The sequence below is a fragment of the Siphateles boraxobius genome, unplaced genomic scaffold (genome assembly GCF_051911475.1).
Source record: "Siphateles boraxobius isolate OS27281-9 unplaced genomic scaffold, OSU_SipBor_1 1, whole genome shotgun sequence".
Classification (NCBI taxonomy): domain Eukaryota; kingdom Metazoa; phylum Chordata; class Actinopteri; order Cypriniformes; family Leuciscidae; genus Siphateles; species Siphateles boraxobius.
The window spans coordinates 23,884,010-23,907,345 of NW_027508699.1; the positions used below are offsets into that span (position 1 = coordinate 23,884,010).

The 23,336-nt window shown below is 39.0% G+C and overlaps 2 protein-coding genes across 9 annotated transcripts in view; one reads left to right on the forward strand and one right to left on the reverse strand.

The window, feature by feature from the left end:
• Positions 1–6,633, forward strand: part of LOC143738103 (retinol dehydrogenase 12) — a 34,343-nt gene extending 27,710 nt beyond the window's left edge. The window contains exons 1-8 of one of the 5 annotated variants that reach the window (XM_077230026.1): positions 3,234–3,325; positions 3,659–3,745; positions 4,118–4,233; positions 4,370–4,525; positions 4,661–4,765; positions 4,977–5,186; positions 5,293–5,485; positions 5,595–5,913. In XM_077230026.1, coding sequence (XP_077086141.1) covers positions 3,720–3,745; positions 4,118–4,233; positions 4,370–4,525; positions 4,661–4,765; positions 4,977–5,186; positions 5,293–5,485; positions 5,595–5,706 — 918 coding nt within the window. In that variant the 5' untranslated portion in view covers positions 3,234–3,325; positions 3,659–3,719 and the 3' untranslated portion in view covers positions 5,707–5,913. Of the gene's footprint in view, positions 1–3,233; positions 3,326–3,611; positions 3,746–4,117; positions 4,234–4,325; positions 4,526–4,660; positions 4,766–4,976; positions 5,187–5,292; positions 5,486–5,594 lie in introns of those variants that run through there. The other 4 variants (XM_077230034.1, XM_077230018.1, XM_077230050.1 and 1 more) reach the window with 4 other exon arrangements.
• Positions 5,855–23,138, reverse strand: LOC143738009 (uncharacterized). Of its 4 annotated transcripts, none has more exons than XM_077229855.1 (6): positions 23,074–23,138; positions 19,278–22,597; positions 17,477–17,595; positions 15,703–16,382; positions 13,002–13,155; positions 5,855–12,843 (listed from the first exon to the last, which is right to left on the reverse strand). In XM_077229855.1, exons 4-6 carry the CDS (start codon positions 16,369–16,371, stop codon positions 7,358–7,360), a joined length of 6,309 nt encoding a protein of 2,102 aa, XP_077085970.1. In that variant the 5' UTR covers positions 16,372–16,382; positions 17,477–17,595; positions 19,278–22,597; positions 23,074–23,138; the 3' UTR covers positions 5,855–7,357. The 4 variants fall into 4 exon arrangements, with proteins under 4 accessions (XP_077085970.1, XP_077085978.1, XP_077085965.1 ...); XM_077229863.1 differs by having other exon boundaries at positions 22,497–22,597; positions 23,074–23,119; XM_077229850.1 differs by having other exon boundaries at positions 22,497–22,597; positions 22,902–23,096.
• Positions 23,139–23,336: the final 198 nt, after the last annotated feature.

Consider the following 23,336-nt stretch of genomic DNA (forward strand, 5'->3'; position numbering starts at 1 on the left):
TAAAATTGTCATTGGACTTAGGTGGACGATAAATAGCAGCAATCAAAACCACAGAAGGTTTAATTATAGTAAAAAGCTGCGATTCAAAACTAGAATAAAGATCACAATTTAAAATCTGTTTGCATTTAAAACTGTCTTTAAAAAGTGAGACGATCCCCCCTCCTCTTCCAGAAAGTCTCGGAGTGTTGAAAAAGCTGGTGTCAGGAGGACAAAGTTCAATCATGGGCGATTCATCACCCTCACGCATCCACGTCTCGGTTATGAACATAAAATCTAGAGCATGGGAGTCACAAAGTTCGCGAAGTCTTGTCTTGTTTGACAATGAACGGACGTTCAGAAGACCCATCTGGACCTTTATTTCTCCAGCGACCGATGACATATTGCAATCCAATGCATGCAAGTTATTCACACACACACCGCCTCCTCTGCATCGCCTCCTCTCAGCCCAATAGGGTCGCAACAGCTGATCGGACGCCGGGCGCGCCGGGCAAACAGGTTGAACACACCGCTGCCGATGCACCAAATCCAGATACCCATAGCATGCAGGCATACCAACAATCGGGTCTATATAAGTCCTTCTCAGCAATGTTTTTAGCTTAACACGCTTTCCAGAGTGTGTACCGCGAGTACGTCGACGTCTCCTCAGAGATCTCACCCGGGGCAGGAAAGCCGCGTCTTGGCGGCAAAGTTCCTCCGGCCACCGCGACCAGGAAAAATGGCAGACCCGCACCATTTCCACCCTCGACATTGGAAAGTCTGCCAAAAGAATCCCAAATATCGAACAGTGTCTGGCGCCCATATACCAGCGACGATTTAGCGCTACCCACTAGCAGAGACGCTACCAGAAGCAAAATAAATGGCATAAACAATGATGATGAGACCAAAACAGGAGCAGAGAAACCGCATGCCATGACAGTCGGCGACATCTCATCTAGTGTCAGGAGATGATTGACTTCCGGGATAAACGTGAAGGCTCCAGTCAAGAGGTGATAGATAGAGGCTCCACAACTCGGGTTGAGGATGCCAAATTGTCCCTCCGGCCTAGGAATGGAGGTCTCTTCTCAATGGAATTGACCATGGGGCTGCTGATAGCAGCTGAATCATCCCCGGGAATCACGGTTGGTTCTGCCAATGTGGTGCTACGTGTAAAACAGAGCATCTGTCCTCCCAGATTTGGTTGATGACCTGAGGGAGCAGAGCAAAGAGAGGGAAAGCTTAAAGGTGCAGAAAGGGCGACCTGTTAGCTAATGTGAAGAAGAACACCGGGCAGTGAGAGTTCTCTTTCGATGCAAAGAGGTCCACCTCTGCTTGCCCAAAAATGTTCCATATCATGCAGACCGTCTGGGGGTCCACGCTCTCGGAGGCGGTCCGTTCTTGGACAGCATATCTGCTCCCGTTTTCATGGAGCCCGACACAGGTGCCGCTCTCACTGAGCATGCCAGCTTGCTTAGGAGACGAGACTGGAGACCCTCTTGGTGATTGGCTACCACTGTAATGCTGTCTGATTGGACCAGGACAGAGTGCCCCCTGAGTTCTGACTGGAACTCCTTGAAGGCCAGAAGCTTTGACATAATCTCTAGGCTGTTGATGTCCCAGTTTGCCGTTGGCAACATCCAGGAGTCAGAGGCCGGTCTGCCATTGCATAGGGCACCCCAAGTCATCTACTTTCCTCTGGAAACCGAGCCTAGTTCTATCCTCAACTAATACAGATGGGCCGATTACCAGGGGACCAGGGCTTTGATACAGCCAATGGTCACCCTGAGAATGAGGTGGCCATCGCACCAGGCTCGAGGTGGAATGCGGGACTTCAACCAGTGTTGTAGTGGCCGCTTATGTAACAGGCCCAAGGGGACAACTGAGGAGGCTGTTGCCATGAGGTCCAGTAGCTTCTAAAACAATTTTAGGGGGGAGGCCATCCCCAAATCTGAATGACGCAGCTGAATCGCCTCTGAATTGGACGTGAGCTTTGACATCTGAGACTGAAGTGTGAATCACACCTCTGAAGTGTGTGTGGGGCCTCTGAAGTGTGTAATAAAAGAGCAAATAAAAATTTGCTTTTATTAAGGGAAATTTGCTCTTTGAAGCAAATGATCCTAATTAATCACACATTCTCCTGTAATTAATCACACCTAACATTAAAGTTTTTTATATATTTTTATACTGTAATAATTTTATCTCCAAATAAATGTAGAAACAACATAAAGACAGTTACTTTAAATATTTGATCAAACAGGTAGGAAATCTAAAGTTATTCCCTCTCCCACCTCCCAGCTCCTCTTTTAAACACCTTCTGCGACGTGGGGTCACCGTGAGTCTGCCAGCCTGCAGCCCCAGTCTGGTCGGTGGATCCCCGGTCTCCACCTCCAACCTCCACAACCAGGACTCTACCTCGGCCCTTGTCCCATCTGCTCCACCTTGGCTCTTACCTCCCTCAGCCTCACCGTGGCCCTTAAGTTCCCTAGTTCCACCAGCCTCCCTCGTCCCTCTGGATCCACTTTGGTCATTTGTCGACCTTCCCTCAACGCTGGACTTCTCTCCCCTGGCTACGCCTCATTCCTTCGTCCTCCCAGCTCTGTTGGACTCCTCAATCCCTTCAGTTCCCCTTTGGCCCTCACTCCCTCTGTCTTCACCGTGCCCTTCTGTGTCCCCGCCTGCACTTCTGTCACCAGACCCAGCGGCGTCGCCATATGCCGCTGGACCCTCGGCATCGGCTAGGTTTGTCGGCTCTCCGGCTCCACCCTGGTCTCCTCCCCCACCTGCTTCGCCCCCGTCAGTAGGCACCCTGGAGTTGTCAGCCCTGCCTCCTCCATGGCTCCTCCCTCCGTCTGCTCCGCTCTGGCCGCCTGCACTGTCTGCTCTGCCCTGGCCGCCTGCACTGCCTGCTTTGCCCTGGGCGCCTGCTTTCTATATACCCTCTCCTGCCTTTCGTCCTCCTTCTGTGTCCCCTCCCTCCCTTCACAGTTGGCCCATCTACGGCACGAGGTTGCGCCTACCAGGAGGGGGATGTAATATCACAGTTGTCTGCTGTCTTCATTAGTTCATCTGTAGCCCCTGTCTTTTTATTCATCATCTGTTTCACCTGTCTTCACTTATCAATGTTAATCAGTGTCTGTATTTAGTTCCCTTCAGTTCATTCAGTCTTCGTCCGTTCCACGTTGTGTTAAGCTTGTGTGGGAACCTCCGTCTGTATCCGTGCAAGTTATATTATATGTTATATTGAAATTGGAACTTTTGACTTCATCTTCTTCTTCTTCACACCCGTGACACTTATCATGCTTGAATGGTTTGATAGAACTTGAATGAAAGATAGCGCGCACGTGTGTGGGTGTGTACCCCTTTCTGTTGCATATGTTCTTCTACAAGAGAATGAATATAATCCCACTCAGCTGTTTGTAATTTCATATTTCTAAATTAATTGTTTTGTGTACTCCACAGTACTGAGCATTTAGATGTATATTTTAGGTTGTTCAAATTCAACATAAATAGGTTCAAAACATGCAGCAAGTTCCCAGAACCTAGTGAGGAATGCATTCAAGCTGATTTAACAGTAGATCAGTGATTTAAACTGATTAGCCTTAGATTAGTCTGTTCAATTTCTAATCCAAACCAATGTTCTGCATGTGGCTCATGCTAAACAATGCATTGTCTTTCATCGCAGTTTCTGTGAACAACTCCAAAGGGAAGTCATGTGTTGTCTTTAGAGCATCTTTGCATTGAGCATGATGTCCAACATATACACGCTGAGGTAGGTTTATCATTTCTGTCTTTTTAAGTAAACGTACAAATGCTATAACTAAAATTGTATAACAGTAAAGACGTAAGCCTATACTCTAAGTTGCTATCACACAACTTTTATTTATTCTGCTACAGTAATTCATATTTTTGTTTAGTTCAGAAATATTTTAAAAGGTTATTGTTTATTTTACATACTCATTAAGAAAGTTTAGATCTACAGGTTTATATACTGTTTTTTTTATTGAGTCAATTACGTATTCACTTATTTTGATTCCCCTTTCTTGTTCACCATTTGTTCTATCTCTTGATAATAAATTATTCTTCAAGGACGTTCACATTTGTACACTGCCCTTTAAATTATATTTATGATGCTTTTAAACAGAGAACTTTTCAGTGGCCAGTGGTCATCTAATACACGACTCGATGGCAAAACAGTCATTATCACTGGAGCAAATACTGGCATTGGAAAAGAAACCACAAAAGACCTTGCAAAACGCGGTATCACATTTATCTCATTCTTGTCTTCTCTATCGCGATTACCAAACAACTAAAAAACATGAAATGTATAGTACACAAATTTATCTTTCGAGGACACCAATGATAAAAGTCATGTTTTTTTGGAGTTGTTCCACAGGGGCCAGGATAATAATGGCTTGCAGAGACCTTGAAAAAGCAGAAAGAGCACATAAAGAGATCATGGTGGACTCAGGGAACCAAAAAATAGTGATAAAAAAACTAAACTTATCTGACACAAAGTCAATCAGAGAATTTGCTGAGGTAATCAGCAATGGTAAGAGTTTTACAGTTACTCTCAAATCTGATTAAGTGTATTTGATCAAATAAATTTGAAAAATACCAGTGTGCCTCCTACAACAGACTACAGAAAAATTATAATTAGGTCCTCTTTTTTTTCTCTTGTTTTCAGAGGAGAGAGCACTCCATATACTCATTAACAATGCTGGGATCATGATGTGTCCCTACTCTAAAACAGCAGATGGTTTTGAGATGCAGTTTGGTGTCAACCACTTGGGTAAAGTGGATTTCTTGTTCATTCAGACCTCTGTGCACTTCTTGAATGTTATCTTTTAACATTATTATGCATGTTTGAACAATATTGTGCCTTTGCATATCCTAACTATCTCGTTCCAACTTTAAAATCCTGTCTTGCTGCATTTTTAATGCTGCAAAATCATAAATGTATAGTAAATATAAATGTAAGTGACATAATTGATGTCACTTAGGTCACTTCCTGTTAACCTTCCTGCTGATTGATCTGCTGAAGAGATCCGCCCCCTCAAGAATCATCAACCTCTCCTCCATGGCTCATAGGTGGGGCACTATAACACTTGATGATATCAATAGTGAAAGGAATTACCATAGTAGGAGGGCATATGGTCAGAGTAAATTGGCCAACATCCTTTTCACCCATTCCTTGGCTAAGAAACTCAAGGGTAAGTGTTCATTAAAAATACGAAAGATTAAATAAATGGGAAAATTAAAGGATAATAGGGGAAAATTTTGAGTATTTTTTGATCTAACATTAAATTTTATCTGCAGACACAGGTGTCACAGCATATGCAGTCCATCCAGGAATTGTGCGAACAGAACTTAAAAGACACATGAATATCGGACTTCTAATCATGTGGAAAGTTGTCAGACCTTTCACAAAGACCCCAGTGCAGGGAGCACAAACTACCATCTACTGCGCAGTACAACCAGAATTAGACACAGAAAGTGGCGGTTACTACAGGTAATAAAGTTGCAGAGGCCTCATCACATATAAATTGACTGGCAGCCAAATTTAAAAAAAAATTGTTTTGTTATTTTTGTCCTCTCTATTTCTTACTCATTTTCTAAAGCAACTGCAGAGCTTCAAGATGCACCAGAGCTGCTAGAGATGATGAAATGGCTGAGAAACTTTGGGAGCTCAGCTGCAAGATGCTGGGAATTCTCTGGGATGGAGCGCAATGAGTGGAATTGTCTTTGTTTTCCATGAACAACTCAGTATACCCATCAAGATGTACCAAATTTTATCATTTATATTATTATTAATTACAATTCATTTCAACATGCACATCTAAGCAAAAAATGCCATGGCACAAACCTCATCAACAAATAATTATTGTTCAGTAGCATGTTTTTATTTCAAAGTTATATGTCAACAAATTTGTCCAAATAGATTAATAATGATTTTCCATATACTTGCAACAAAATAAAAATTAAAAAAAGTATTTATTTGCATTTGCATTATAAAATCAAACCCTTTTGGATAGCAGCCAAAGTGGTCTATGTTCTGATATAGGCAATCACATTATATGGCAAGCATTTCAAATTTCCCATACACAGACATTAAAGTTCAGCAGTTCGATTTTTCCTTAAACCCCACACTGCTTAACAACACAGTTTTGTAGAAAAACCAAGCTAATTTGTCCTATTATCCAGGAACCCTCAGAATGAGTCCTGCCTATATACCCTTATTTTTTTTATTATTCTGTCTATCTGTTTTTAATGTGTTTGGGTGATTTCTGGTCTAGAAATTTCTGGTTTATCTGATCTGTTTGTAATACATATATTTGTTAAATCTGATCTGTGTGCAGCTGTATTAAGTTTCAATTAGCCTATGTCAATCAGTTGAGGACGTCTGCATGTATATTTAACAACAGCTTTTGTGTTGAACGAAAGAAATATATAAGACCTATATCAATGTAATTGCTGCATACCATTTAAGGTAGATCCTTTGTAGAGGTGCTTAATGTATATTTTATTTTATCAGCACATTAAAAATAGATAATGATGACAGCTGCTATCATGCACAATCATGATTTTAAAATTGCGCTCTTTCCCAGTAAATTGTGCTATATTAATTCTGCATTAAAAAATAACAAACTATATACAAAACATAAATATTTGTTTCGTCAGTTTGACATTTTTGTGCAAAAAAATAAGAAAAAAAGAAAACTGAGCATTGTTCACACTCTTCCTGTTCTAACCACATGACATTAATTAAAGTAACAGCAATCAGTTATCTAAATATAACTTAGGGATTTCATTCAAAGCCACTTTGAAATGTGGTTCAAAGAGTGAGGTAACGCATCTTGAGAGATCATTCAGCAGACCACCCTTAAAAAAGGGCATTTTGCATGCGGTTTTAAACTTGCACATTACCTGTTTTTTTTATTTCTGATTATTATTATAATATTAGTATGCCAGAGTCCCTACATCTCTGAAACAAAACAAAAAAATCAAGCATATTTTGCGGCTGAATGTGAATTTTTTTCTACATCTTATTCAAATAAGATACAGGCCCACATTAGCAAGAGCAACAACAAATACCACTTAGGAAGTTCAATAAATTCAAGTAAATCAGTTCAATTGTGCAATATAGCCCCTGTGAAATGAAAAGACATGTTTGAAATAGCCCAAAACCATTTAAAACACTCAAATGTTTACAACTGAAAGCTTAATGTCCAGCAGGCACCCAAGTGTGAAAATTAAAGTCTTATTACGGCAGTTTTTTACATTGTACGTGCTGTTCAAACAGTTTAAGCATATAAACCTCTATAAATAACTGAAATATGACAATACCAGAAGCTCTTGTATCTGGAACATTTTCCCTTTTGAACTATAGTATTGGACAGTGCTGCCCACACCTGAGACTTATCCCCTCCCTCGACTCCTCTTCTTGTACTGTCCGACTTTCTTGATTCTGAGATCTGTTAGTACCAGATCCTGACCCCTCTTGAGGATAAACTTTTCCATCAGGCAGTTTGAACTCAACAGATGCGAATGAAGACATACTTCCATTTTTCTTTGCCCACATTTTAGAAGACTCACCCATTGGAGATACTTTAAGTTCCTTATTCCTTCTAGCATCCACTCCACTGCTGCCACTGTTGACACTGTTGTCATCCAAGAGAGGATCAGAGTCACTGCAATGTGAAATATTGAAGTATGTACACTTCGGTGTAGGGGGTTTAGCCATGTCCTCCAGCTCTGAAGAGGATATTACCGCCAGAGGCGAGGCTTGGTTCTCACAATACAGGTTGGGTGAATCCTCACTCCTGTTGTCTTGAGGTGTGTCAGCTGATGTGGTGTCTCCATTCCCATACATTCCCATGGACACAGGAGGTGAGTTTCGGATGAGGTGGTTTTCTTTGAGAAGCCACCTTCCTTTATCAATCAGCACTCCGTCTCCAGAGTTCACATTATCTTTTAAAGCCATGTGCTGTACAGACTCTACTTTCAGTGAACTTTTATCACTTGCCGATCTACTGTGGCAAAGTGGTTCTTGTATTGCACTTTTAGCATCCTGAAAAGAAGCAAGACTACTGCTTTTTAAACTTGGACTGGGAGTATGTTTTGTTGTCATCCATGTAGATGATTTCATCAAACCGTTCTCTTTTACATGTTTTTTTCTTTTTGGCTTCTCCGTGCTTTGTTTTATAATATCTCGAAAGATACGTAACCTCTCCACCTCCTCTTCTCCACTCTCGGTAAAAAGCTCCTGCGACTGGTACCCATCATTGTCAGATGTCTCAGGCCTGTAATCAGAAAGATCTGATGTATTAGGGCTCAGGAGACGTTTTCGACCGTACTGATCATCTGTCTTTTGGCAAGCCATGAATATCTCCCTCATTTTGCATTTGTCTGGCTCTATTCTGAGGTTACCATTTGAATCACATGTGACAGTCAGGGTAGAGGACAACAAAGCTGAATTGATTAAGTCTAACAGCTCTTGTGAGATCTCAGTTGGATGTATTAGATAATTATATTCATGTTCCATTCCCAAACTCTCTTCCTTCTCAAACTGGTGCTCACTTTTACTAGTACTGCTACATGACTCCCGTCCCAGTGAATCTTTATTATCAGTATATGCAATAGAGTGTTGAACACCATTCACATTTTTATTATGAGAATCAAGCAAACCACCATTATAGTCCTCTTCATCCTCTTCAGAATTGCACTCTTCAGTGGAACTGTCCTTTTCATCGGTGGGTCTACCTTTCTCCAAAGTCTGAACTTTGTAGGGTTCAGAATCACTTGTGCATGGCTTTCTTTCTGTCACATTCTCATCCACAGCCTCAGGATCTGTTACTGTACAAGAGTCTGGTTCAGGATCTGGATTGTTTTTTTCACAGACTTGAGAGCTCTCATTATCCACCTCATTAATGTCATGTTCTTCTTCAATTTGTGTTTTCTCATATTCAGCTTCAGGGGTCATACTATTACCGTCATTACTACCTTGTTGAGGGCTGCCATTATTGTAGTGTGGATCAGGATCCTCACCTTCTGAGACCTCTGGAGTAGAATCTTCTTGTTGATCTGCATCTGGAGACATCACCTGATCATCTTCTTGACTAGATGATTCTAATGTTTGATCTCTACATTCACCCTTCGTATCACGGTGAGGCAATGAAGTCTCTGAGGGCTCTGAGTAAAGGGACTCACGTTCTGATAAGATGTAATTGGTTTCTTGTTCCAGTCCTCCATCACCAATCGTTTCCTCAAAACCAAAATGATTAGCTGGCTCTCTGACACTGTTCTCAGATGTACTGTACTGATTTTCCTCATTTAGCTCAGCTAAATCTCTGTCTAGAATTGGCACACACTCAGTTTCTGATGCTGAACATAAGCATTTGGAATCTGTGTCGTCAGGTTCTAAAGCATCTGATTGTTCACTAGGTTCTTTTATGTTCTGGATGATGTCTTCCTCCTCAATATCAGTGTCTTCCATGTTCTCTGGAGTTATATTGTCCTCACTTTCAGAAATATTGTCTTGGTCATCAGAGAGCTCAGAAACTTCTTCTTCAGCTACATCTATCATATTTTGTTCTGATGTGGGAGAACAGTTTCCTTTAGCATCTTTGTTTTCAGATTCTGGGTCTTCATACATTATCCTTTCTTGCATGTTCTCTGCATTTATCTGGTTGTTATCAGGCATTTTTAAAACATCTGCTTTACTTGAATCACTACAATTACCCTCAGGTGATTGAGTGGGCACAGCTATGCCAGAATCTTCATTACCAATGTCCTTTTCTATAGTCCCTGAGTCAGGGGAATGAGATTGAATTAAATGTAGTTCTTGAGACTCAGGATTTTTTGGATCATTGGTTATGTCATCATTGTTTGTGTCACTAACTTGGCCATCATGGTCCTTTTCCTCTTCCATGTCAGCAGCTTTCTCTAAACTACCACTCAAGGAGCCACCGTCGTTTTTCTTTTCTTTACCAGAGATTTCGCTGGTGCTATCAGCATCTTTGATTAAGTCTGTTTGATTAAAATAACCTATTTCTCCTTCAACAAGTGAGGAAATCTCTCTGTAAAGATCTTCAGGCATCTTCAGTTCATCCAGTAACTGTTCTATACTAAAATTGTTCTGTTTGTCTTGATCCTCCATTTCTCCTTCTAAGTCTACTTCTACAGCAAACTCCTGCTCTGATAGTCTTGGTGAGGGTGCTGGACTCTCTCCAAATCCATTTTGCTCTTGGAAATCTCTCCAGCTTTGTTTTAAATTGGATGAAGTTGAACTTTGAAGACTGGTTAAGCTGGCCTTTAGCTCATCTTCATCTTTAATATTGGATATTTTTTCCAAGGACTGCATTACCTGCAGGGCCTCTGGGCAGATGTTGAGGTTGCTGGTCTGTGATTCATCTTTGTAGAGGACTGAAAGGCCATCTCTTAGAGTCATCAGTGACAAGAAGGACAGAAAAGCTCTGGATGGAGAACCAAAGGCAGAGGCCACCTGAGATGAGAAGTCTGGGAGGCTACTGGACTTTTCCTTTTCCACAGGTGTTAAGCGGGTCTGACTTAATACCCGCTTGATGGACTGAACAGATAAACACAACTGTTGCAAAACTGGTTTCATGCCTGACCTAACACTGAATTCTGTACTTTGTGATGTCCCAGAAGGTTCTGGGGGAACCAAGTTCTCAGATGACTTGTGCATTCTTACAAGACCCTCCTCTTCAAAATGTACTGTCAAAACTGGCATCGACCTACAAAAGCCTATTGGCCGTTGTGGCTCGGTTGACTCTCCCTCACACCTTATTTGTACAGGTGGGTGAGACATTGGCCTCTCTTCAGCATTATGTTCTAGAGCAGGGTCTTCATCCTCTACACTATATTTTTCAGGGTCACTTTTAATCTCAGAGCCATCAGTGGAGTCATTCCCTATATGGAATACCGCCCTTAGTACAATCTCAGCATCGTCCGTCTCATTATTATAGGGCACAGATTCTGGTTCAATTTTTTTCAGCCAGTTTTCGACATATTGATTTACACTAGAGGAAGAGGACTGTAGCACAGGCAATGACACACTTTCACTCAACTCCTGTTTTTGTTTAGAGGATTTTGATCTGACACCATTCACTGACCTTTGTTTCTGTACCCTCTTTATCAGTGGAGCTGGATGGGCTGGTGATTGAATGTCTAAACTATTCTTCTTTAGTTTAGGCCATTGAGAGTCACTGTCATTTTTGTTTACTTTGTGGGAGATGCCTTTGATGGTTTTATCTTTTAACTTGAACTCTTTATCTGACCATCTTTGATTCCCAATATCAAGATTCAAGTTTCTACTCTTCGGAGAACTATCCAATGTTTTAATCTTCTTATTTTTGTATCTGACAGCTTTGTGTTCATGTTTGTCACTTTCCGCTGAGCTAGTCTTTTTCTCTGATCCTGTGTGGCTCGGTGAGTCTGACGTCATTTGGATGTATTTTGAAGAGCCTGGAGCACTGACCTTTATTTTTTTCCCAAGCCCAGATGATTCAGAAGTACTTTTCTTTGATTGTGTGGACTTTGGTGTATTTTTTTTACCAACAATGCTTTTATCGTCCGACTCTTGTTCCATTGCTACTGCTGGATGCCTACTTTTCTTTGCATTTATTTCAGTTGTGCACCCAACCAAGGTTTGGTTTTTATCATTAGTGAGGATGGATGGATTGTTGTTTATATTTTTTGGAGGTGTTGAACAGGCAGATGACAATGACAGCATATTAGTTTTTCTACCATCCTGGGAGTTGGAGCTTGTGGAATGTCTAGTGAGATCTACATCACAATCGTTACTTGACGAAGGGGGTCCTGAGTCTGTTGAGCCTGGCTTACTTTGAGGCAAAGCTTTTGTGTGGTATCCAGGCTTATTGTCCACATCCACCTGTGTATTTGCATAATAATTGTCACACATACCCTGTGATTCATATATGTGTACCACAGTCTCTGTTATTCCCATTGTCCCATTGTTTTGTATCTGGAGAACCTCTGGCATGCCTGAGGATCTGAAGGAGGAGTGAGACTTCTTCTGCTTAACTTCTCCAGATTCACTCCTCCCGGGTTTTGACATGGTTCTTGTGCTGCTGCTACTGCTGTGACTGACCACACAGTAACCTTCCGTCAGCTCTCCCTGTGCAGTACGCTCCAAGTATGAGTATGCACCAACTGAGTTCTCCTGAACTTCAGTCTCTGAAACTGTTTTGATGTTTTCGACTGAGGCCTCTTTTCTTTGTTGTCTGGGGCCTGGAGTCGGCAGCCTTCTAAAGATGGGCTTAGGCTTCTCAGATGATGTATCACTGCCATAATTTTCTCTTTCTTCCTTGATGAATCCTACAGATTTGTTAGCGAATGTATTGATTTCTTTTGAATCTAGGCTGTGAGGACCATTCGACTCTTTACCTGAGTCATTGGGTACATCTAATGAGTTTTTACTTGATTCTGGCTTAGAATTGCACACTGCTCTCTGCTGGCTATTAATGGAGGTGCGACTTAGTGTAGTTGTCCAGTGGATAATTTCCTCCTGTTTTATAGTAAGATGCACCTTCATCTCCACTGTCATGCTGCCATCCTCATTGACCCGGAATGATTTTTCAATGTCGTCTTCGGTAGGCATGATGGGGTTATTCCTCTCCTCCCCACCCTCCATACGGTCACAGGTCTCCACCTCATCTGATCCCACTGGCTGACTACCTTCGGACTCCGTTGATTCATTCTTTGTACTATTGTGCTCTGTCAGATTTCCATGTAGTGACTTATTGATCTGCTGTACAAGGAACCTCTCAGAAGATAAAGAGAAATTCCTTGATCTTGAAAAAGTCCTTGCTGAAATCTTTTTTTCTTCTTATGGCAGTAGAAGATGGTAGATGGTTTTGGGGGTGGGGGGTGGGAGAAAAAACAATCAATTAAACTTGAAAATCAAAATGTAAGATCAAAACCATTTTATCACTAAAGAAAAGTGCAAAATAAATTAGATTAAAAAAAAAGTAATTTAGGCTTACGTAGTAGTCTCTCAATTTGTGTTGGACCGAATGATTCAGATATCCTTGACTGGACTGTGGGAGCTTGGAGATTGTAGTTTCCTATTCTGAAGGGTTCGTTACCAGCAGCCACAACAATCCCAGAACACAAAATGAGGGCAGGAAGTCCTTCAACCTGTAAATAAATAAGAAACATAATATATTGCCAGTAAATATCTGTCTTTTTTTTTTAAACATTAAGACATAGGTTTGACAGCTCACTGATTGAAATTCTTGATAATGCAAAAACAAAACTATCTAAAATATATTTATGAAAAATATTGTAAAATAGTTGTTTAACAGTACAAAAATATTTTGTACAAACCAAAACATAATGGTATAATATCACTTTTTTATATTTAATATCACAATTCTTTTTTACAAAAAACTTTATTTATACTTTTTATGGGTACAGTTAAAATAGCGCAAGATTCTGTTTTCAGTAACTCCTTAGACTGAGATTAAACTAACCTTAATGTTAGAAGTTCAGATCCTTAACTATCTGGTGGCCACCAACTTTTATTTAACCCTCTGATACATGTTGTCCAATATGGTGTACAGATCTTTGCAAGATTGAGTTGCATCCAAACTACCATAGTCATTGGCCCTCATTTATCATTCTTGCGTAGAAACGGGCGTATATGTTGGCGTAAGATTATGCTTACACTCCTCTCACCGCCTGATTTATGAAGCTGTGCGTACCTTTGAAATCCAGGTGTACGCAATACCTGCCCTTGATAAATGCCGCGGCTGAAAACGATCGTCATTAGAATAACACGCCCCTATATATTCAAGTATCCGCTTCCCCCACGCCCTCATTTTACGCCATGGACACACGGAAGACGGCAAAGAGGAGACACTTCTCTGGAGATCGAGACCATCACCATCATGAAAAATTATTATTAAATCAAACAACAATATTGTTGATGATAAATTCAAAGTTAATTGTATTTTTTTTTCAAAACGCTATAAATCCATCCATTTTTTGTCTAAAAAAACAACAACAAAAACAACAAGAAGAGAACATGCAACATATAATCAGGGACTCATACTATAAATTAATATAAATTAAATAAGTGCAACTGCATGAAATAAATAAAAGCCAAACAAAATAAATAGTAAAATAAATTAAATAGTAAAAATAAAATAAATATTTCCAATGTCACGTTCCAATATTGTCCACCACATAAAACGAATAATTTAAAAATAACACACAAATACAGTCCTTAAATACAACAATGTTAAAAATACATTCAAATCATTTAGTAACACATTTAGGCTAATAGTAATTCGTGCCGAACTTGAAAAAAGTAATGATAACAATATTCAGGACTACTATTAGGTGTGTTGTAGCCATTAACTAAGTGCATTTAGTTTCATATTTGTTAAAAAATAATAATGTTATTTTTTCCCCATTTATGTTGATTATGAAAAGTGAACATAGGCTAAGATAGGATGCGCAATATATCGGGAGACATGCTCAGACATGATTTTGGCCACTTAATTAAGTTTTGTTTTGTAGAAAGCCTTTCTTTAAAGTGAATTTCGTTTTGTATAAATTGTACCTTAATTTTAATATTTTTTTCATCAACCAATTGCCTGGATTTAATAAATAAGAAGCAAATAGCAGACAATATAATCATGAGTCATGACATAGAGGTGCGGGCGCGGTCCCTTGCATTGCACGTGAACTGGGGCGCATCTCATCACAAATTAACCGAAACTCAGTATATGCCTCACAGACATGAGAAATATATCTATAAAGAAAGCTTGAAATGTCTTTAAACGAAACAATTATAAACGAAAAGAAATAGGCTACTCTCTCTATAGGCGCGTTCACTACGGAGATGGTGATCATCAATTTCATCTTTGCAGACACAACACTAGTTTATTAATAGAAATAAAATACAAATTTATTTTTAAAAATGGTGTTTATCGCGTTTTGGAAAAGAGCTCCTCATATCTTTTAGTTTGTCAGTGCGTTTTGTGGTGTTAGGAATTGTTTTTCTGCGCATTTCCGCACTAACTCAAAACGTGCGTACATGTACACCACCTCCTGACCTGGCGTAGGATTTGAGCGTGCCGTACGCCAACGTCCATATTGATAAATATCAAAGTCACCGTGGTTTTGGGTGTACGCCAGGTGTACGCTGGAAATTTAGTGTATGCACTTTTGATAAATGAGGGCCATTATCTCTGTGTGTGTGTGTGTGTGTGTGTGTGTGTGTGTGTGTGTGTGTGTGTGTGTGTGTGTGTGTGTGTGTGTGTGTGTGTGTGTGTGTGTGTGTTTTCCTTTTTTCTTCTTTTTTTTATCATTATTTTACAACAACATGGCTGAGGTGCGAAGAACCTCTGGAATATGTACCATTATCTTTAAATTCTATGGATAGGAATGAAACTAAATCTAAACGTATAAAATATAATTTTACAGAATACAAAAAAGGAATTAATATATTCTTTTTTTTTTGTAGTTAAAAAATCTTTTAATTTAAAGTTTAATATAATTGTACCATCCCCAACTTTAAAAAGAGCACTTTATTATTTGTTTTGTTCAGACAATTACTTATGCTATATTAAAAGATGACAATGTTAAATCCTAATTACGGTACCATTCTTCTGTGATAATTTTAGCCAGAAAAAAGACTATTTTCATACAATAAATATTTGTATACTATATACTTACTCTTCTGCCATCTTCTGTGTAAAGCTTCACAACTGGGAACTGCATCACTTCAGAAAGATAATCCATAAGGGTTTCAAAATTTGGTGCTGTTCTTCTATGAACTACAATTACTCGCTTCATGCTCGGATCCCTGTTTTTATACACCGTTAGTCTTTTTGGTGTCCGCACCACCACAGTATTTTCTGCCATTTTTACTGTCCTTGTGGTCACTTCATTTTTCTTTGCTATTTGCCGGACCAGTTCTCTGCGTGCTCTGCGTCCTGCACTGACAGCTCTGGTAGTGTTCCAAGGGACCTGTCTCTTGTGGACCTCATCCAAGTTAAAAGGCTTGACTTTCTTCTGATCTGAGCACAGATAAGAACCCCCATCCTGCACATCATCAAGAGTATGAACAGAATGTGTTCCCCTTGGTGTTGTGATGGTCCTTACCCCAAATGGCAGAGGCACTTTCTTGGAGAGGGCATCTAGAAGAGCATCAAAGGTCTTAAAAGTGCGACTGTTGATGACCATCCGGTGCCCCATGAACTGAGGGTCCCCGCTTTTGTAGAAGCATACCCTCTTAGTGGTAATGGGGTCTGGATGGGGGGGCAGGGGCCTGGAGACCAATGTTTGCATGCTCCCCGGGGACACGTCAGGATGAGGTACATCATTAATGGGTGATATGCTCATATTAAAAGATACTGTAAAAAACATTTAAGAACCAACAGTTATTTAACAAAACATCTTTTTCTGTTTAATATGACTTTTTTCCAATTTTTGGTGCATAATAACAACATAAATCCTGGATTACATGCCATAATATTGTTCCCATTAGGTCTCATTAGATTCTACGGTACTGAAATAGCTTCCGAATCCAATTTGTGTCAACCATAAAGTGAGTGTTTTTGTAAATGAGTGTACTCTGGGGGTCTTTCAGCTGATGACAAAACCTTTAAATTATGTGATATGATCTTTTTAATGGAGGCTTATTGGGCAATTCTTATACAACCAATGCATTAATAGAATCAGTCTGTAGTTCATTAGCAGCAGCAACTACATTTTTCTTTTAGGTATTGTTTTAAATTTTTCATTACAGCCATTAACAAAATGGCTTCTTGTAGTCAACAATGAAATGGCCTCTCTAAAGGACTAAAAGAATTTGCCCAGGAAGGGTTGATTTCCATGGCCAGGTATAAGAATGGAAGTCAAATGCAATAAAGAAATGCTTAAGCCAATATTTATTGAACTCATTTTAAACTAAATATAGATAAAAACTAATTATGTAAATGTTATATACACATTAAAACAACCTGAACAATGTTTGTTGATCTGAAAAGGGACTCCAGAAAACTGAAGAAATACTGAAAGGGGTCACTAGTCCTTAAATGTACCGTATGCTATTTGAAAACATCATTTTATACAGATTGCCTTGCCGTGTGGCAAAGACACCCTCATTCAACAGACAAAAGATGCTCCACATATATTTTTCAGTGCAGTAAACCATTGCATAACAGCCACAAGACATGTTCTGGAAACCATGATTCAAAAACACAAACATATAAAGCTCAAAACATGGAAATCTCATTTTAATCTCCTGCAAATGCCATTACATAAAACAGTCCATACAGTGTATCTTAAAACAAAAACCAAATTGAATAATATTTGATAATTATTATACACATTCAGTAGCAGGTTAATTTACCAATATAAACATAAAAAAATATCTGGAATATGCTACTAGTTTTTGATGCTACTATTTTAAATAATAAAAATCATTTGAAGTTTCTCATCTTACCTTATTTCACATTTTCAGGAGGGTTGAGTTGGCGAGTTTGTTGTCCATCCACTGAAGAGATTATGAACAGCGCTCATGGCTATTTTGGGACGGCTGGCATCAGGGTCGATTTGTGTAATCTTTGGTCATAGTTAAACAACATTTTAGAGAAAGAATTTTTTTTTTTTTTTAAGCCTCTATATATTAAAATAAATATGAAAAGAATATATTTAAAACTGGTTATTTGTATAATCTGTATTTTCAGTCGTTTAATTGGAGGCTAAATAATTTATTTAACAGTATAATAATTGAACTGTATATTTAGCCTACGAGGTGTCTAACAATAAAGTATTGATGTTCATTATAACAGCAAGTGTGATAATGAATGATATCACACGAAACATTTAATTCAGTTTTGCAACAACCTCCATGTAAACCTTTCGGTTGATCTCAACTGTTTATATAATATCTGCTTATTTCTCTCTTCTGGCTGTATAACCAGCTTTTGCAATTTATAATTTATAATTTAGACTTGAAATAAATAATTGCAATTGTAATGTTTTTTCTTTTTTTAAAGGTTTTCACTTAAACATAACAAGACTTAAAGTATTTTTCTGCTGAGTGTGATATCCAGCAGATGGCTGAAGGTGTTTCTAATTTCTTGCAGAGATATAAGCAGATTTAAGGGCTCTGTTAATAGGGATTAGAGTGGGGTGAAGTAGGGAGGTTTTATGCTGTAGCTGAATATAAGGGACAGGAAGTCTCAGCTGGTAAAGCATGTGACTCTCAGTGGGAACATAACTGTGCTACGGAAGCACAGCAGGAATATTGTGATTGTGATTGATATACAGCAAGGCAACAGTAGTTCAACTAGTTACATCTGGGATTATGTTAATCTTGGATCATGTTAATCAATCAGAACCAGATATGGATATGAACTGCATAGCCTAATAAGCGTGAATTTAGTCTTGCAATGACTTGCCTGACGAATTTATTCATTATTTTATATTTATTAATTTGTTTTATAATGAGACGCTGATGTTTGTTCAGTGATACTCAGCGGTTTCTAGTAATCTCAATGCCTTCCTGTCATGTCTCAGATAGTTTTATAGGATTTCCTTATCAGCATGGGGTGGAGATTAGCCATGCTGTGTTTCTAGGGGAAATTCAAGCAGTTTGATTTGATTTCACTCACTGATCAAGCTCTTAATCTATTCTATAACTGCTTGAGTAAAGTTTCAGAGCAGTATAAGGTAGCCTACATTCTTGCTGTAATTATTAAACGTGCCATAATAATTTTTGATATTTTTGCTCATGTAGGTGATTTACTGGACGTGCGAATCACGTTGTCTAGTAACAAGAAACAAGAAAGCACTGTCAATGAGTGACAAAACGCATTTACTGTAAATTCCCCATGAAATCAAAGTTTCAGTTTTTTTACTTTTAGTATGAATATGTTAGCCTTAAAGTCGTCATGAAATCACATTTTACCATTTGTATTTTTATATGTAATATTGTAGTGTTTATTATAAATGATTTATCTGTGCACTTCATTATTTTTTTAATTCATGTACCCTTATAATCTTCAATCAAATACGTTACCCTTCCCTCCCCCCTCGAAACGACTTCTCTTCCCTTCTGCTCAAAATCTATTACTAGAGGGCGTGGCTGGTCTGTCTCTTTTCTGGCCCGTCTCTGGCATTGAACAATATTGAAAACAAATAATAGTCAATTTTGTGGTAACTGTAAAGTCGATGAATGCTGGTTATTAGTATGACAGTTGAGGTAAATAACTAGATTTATAAAAGAAGAGTCAGCCTACCATTCATACACGTCGAAGTGCTCTCGAGGGTGAACTTGACTATCAGCCGCCTCATCTTGGTTCGCGGGAGGCTCATATAAATATGGGGTGATTCCTTCCGGAAAATTTGGCTGCTCATCCTCGTTCCCATCGTCGGGTTCCTCAATTAAAAATGCTTCATGGGAGGGTAACGGTGGTGATTCCGGTGGACAGAAATCCTCCACAACTGACTGTAAACTGGCATTCAAATCTACCTCCATTTTGTTAGCAACGCCCAACTTCCAACGATCCAATCAATTCCCGAAGGATGAAATCAAGCCCCGCCCTACATTTTTTTCACTCAGATATACGTCAACATAAGGAAAAAATGACAATCTCAACTTCCATTTTCATCACGACTTTAAGGTTATCTATAAGCAGTGTTGGGAGTAACGCGTTACAAAAGTAATGCATTACAGTAACATATTACGTTTTGCTGTAACGCAGTAATGTAAGGCATTACTAATCAATTTTCAGTAATATTTTACTCGGTACATGTTCGGTAAGGCTTGCGTTACAACAGACTTTTAGTTTTAATTGTAAAACAAACAAAAAAACAAACAAAAAAAACAGCAAGACCGCCAGACATTAACGAATGAAAGATGCAAGTAGGCTAAATTACCTGTTCGTGGTCAGTCAATAGCCGCGTGTGGTGTCCAAGTCTGTAATTAAAGACTAAATGGCAGCGGCTGATATATTTGTATAGCGATTTATTTTTTACAGGAGTGCCATGAGGTATGATTTCGGCCTCTGTGCTCACGCTGACCAGAGGAAAAGCGGCTAATGGTGAAGGTGGCATGAAGAAGACTATACATTCGCGAGATGGACGTATGAGCATTAGGCTATTCGTTCTGTGTTTTCTTTATAAACAGTTAGGCTATGTTTATGTGGTATTTTTCATGTTTTCATCACGCAATCATGTTTTTGATGCCGTGGTGACGCGTTCATGTAAGGGCGGCGGCGCTGCCGATGAAGCACCTAAAAGCTGTCACAAAGAACCGGCAAAAGCAATGATTATGAATATGTCAAATATAGCAAGCAGACATGTTGATTGTTTATTAATAAAGTCAAGATGAAGTTGACGATGCTGACTCGCGATCTTCGCAGTAGTGAATGCACCAGAGAGAAATGCACATTTCATTTCATAAGCAGAGAGCAGTCTGTTTTCTTTCGTTTTGAATTGTTCTGTTTACAAGTAGACATTTCAATATAGATATATTTTTCAGGTCCGTACAATTAATACAAAACGAAATTCACTTTAAAGAAAGGCTTCGTGTCTTCTGTGTAAGGTGTCTGTGAAAGTTTTAAAGCAGTCTTTTAGTGCCGCTTCAGAGCGGTCGCGTCCGTAACGGAGAACTGTCACGTCTGTAACATTGTTTTTTCCTCATAAATGCGAACACGAAAAATAAAATAAAATGAATATTTTATGTTCTGTGGAGAGCCCTTCTTCATTAGATTTGCGCAGTGTAATTCACAGAATTACAACCAAAAAATCGTTGCCTCCTAAAAGTTAAAGATTTTTTTTTGTCACACATGACTGTCGATTTCCCTATATTAAAAAACGCATGTGTAGACTGATATTTTTCTAATGTCTGGACTCCTTTCTGGGAGGAGCCTATGGATAAACAGACGTTTCAATATTTTGGTATTAATGCATTTTCTGAGAATTTATATAATTATATAAGTTTTGACTGCAAGTCTGCAAATGTCATGTCCATAAGGATGGAATTCCCAAATTTTAAATAATTTATCCTCAACTAGTTTTGTGGTGTAGGTCTACATATTTTATAATTAACTTCAAATAATACTAATAGTAATTTAAAGATGTGGTACGTAGCATTGGATCTGGACGGTATGGATAACGCTGGGAGTTGGAAGGGGTGTGTCGCGATTCTGCAGGTTCGTTAATCTGAGTGTCGCGATTTCGGTTTCATATCGCATATCGTTACAGCCCTGGTCATTTTAGAACGTTAAGTTCTACTTCTGTATAGTTATTTTGGTGAAAGTAACTCAAAAGTAATACAGGAGTAATGTAACGCATTACAATTCTGAGACAGTAATATTGTAAGGTAATGAATTACTTTTAAATAACAGTAACAAGTAATATATAATGTATTACAGTTTGGAAGTAACTTGCACAACACTGTCTATAAGCTAGTGTGCTCCGAAACAATGAAAAAATTCATCAAATTAAATGCTCTCTAGAATCTAAAGCGTCCCGCTCCCTACAATATGAATATACGCTGACGCTGTGGATAAAAATCGATCACTTGTTCACACAATTACTATTTTCTATATGATGAATGGCAAATCATGCACTATATAGGGGATAAAGGGAATGATTTAGACAGTGTAAATATGCTTTACATTGGGGCGAATTAAGTCTGGTTTCGAGTTAACGTCACTCGAACCGCTGCAGCACGCACACAATCTGCTCTGGTTCAGAGACATGATAGCACGGAGCTATTATTGCTGATAATTTTGTTTTCGGCTAGTAGAAGATCTGAATATGCGCGATTCTGCACAGACCACAAAACATATCGAACCCATTTGAATACTACACACAATGCTGTATTGTAAAACTATACGGAGATAAGGAGGAGAAACGGTTAGACAGATCGACATTAGAAACAGCACTGACGAGTAGAAGAGATAACACATATCTTGAACCAACATAAACTACACATTTTTCTGCATGATTATGTTCACTGTTTTGCTTTAGTAGTTTCATTTAAAATCTAAAGGGGGAATCTATTAGACAGTGACTGTCATAAGCTGTCAAATGCAGCTTTACCAAGCTTAAGGGCTCTGCTGTGATATAAACGAAATGGTATTGGCTATTTTTTTAAAGGGGGAGGAGCTGCTTGATATGCCCCACCCTGTCTTCCTGTTTCAGTGTTAATTAGGCCTACGTCAACACACTGAACAATGCTGCGCTTTTCAAGGCACTTCAGTGAGCCTTTAAATTACATCAGTAATATTAAGAGCAAAGTACATAGTACATTTGATTTATCTGTGAGATTTGAATCCTTGGAATATATAAATTGTAAGTTTAAAAGAACAAGAATGATGTAGTAGGCCTACTTTCCAACTATTTATTAATTTGATTATCTTCTTTCTCCCTTCTAATGTTAATTAATGATGTTGAAACGACAAACCTTTCAACATGAAGATGTGGATTTTTAAGCAAAAATATTTTACCATGTTGAGCTTGAGATCATGATGACAATTTGCAGGCCAAAAGGCTCATTTGAAAAACGAATTGCCCGCATATTCAGGTACTCCAATAAAAGGCCACAACCCTGCACAAAAAAGAAGAAAGAAATATGAAAAGTGTCTTATATTCAATATTCACTACCGTGATAGGTTAGACTAACGCAGAGAATACATTTTCTGTAGTTCCCAGAGTTCCCACAAATTCTGCCTCTCATTTTTCCCTATGGGTACTTGCTGGACATCCCCTAATACTTGTGTGTGTGTGTGTGTGTGTGTGTGTGTGTGTGTGTGTGTGTGTGTGTGTGTGTGTGTGTGTGTGTGTGTGTGTGTGTGTGTGAGCCACCTCATTCCCTTAGTGACACACAACAGAAATATAGGCCTACAACTTACGTTAGCATCCTTTAAACATGCGCAACAAAGAATTCATTCAGAGTGACATATCCTCACTAGCTTAACGTGATATATCTACACTAACTTAACGTGAGATATCCTCACTAACTTAACTTATCAATATGCAAGGCAGAAGAATCGGAGCACATTGCCACCTCATCCGACATCAAACCTTGTTTTCATGTCATGTTGTCCGCGGCGCGGCTGTGTTGATGATCATTGTAAAAGAGCACGAGCGCACTCTAGTGTTGCACATAGAGGTTGTTGGGATCTCACCACTGTGCTTTCAACACAAATCGATACCATATAATTAAAACTGTTTTTCGAGCAATGTGCATAACGTTTTAGACACGTAGGTGTGTAACTTGCTCAAATGATAATATTGAAGCAATTCAATAGTTCAGAACGCTTCGCATTTAATGCGCGTTAGTTTTT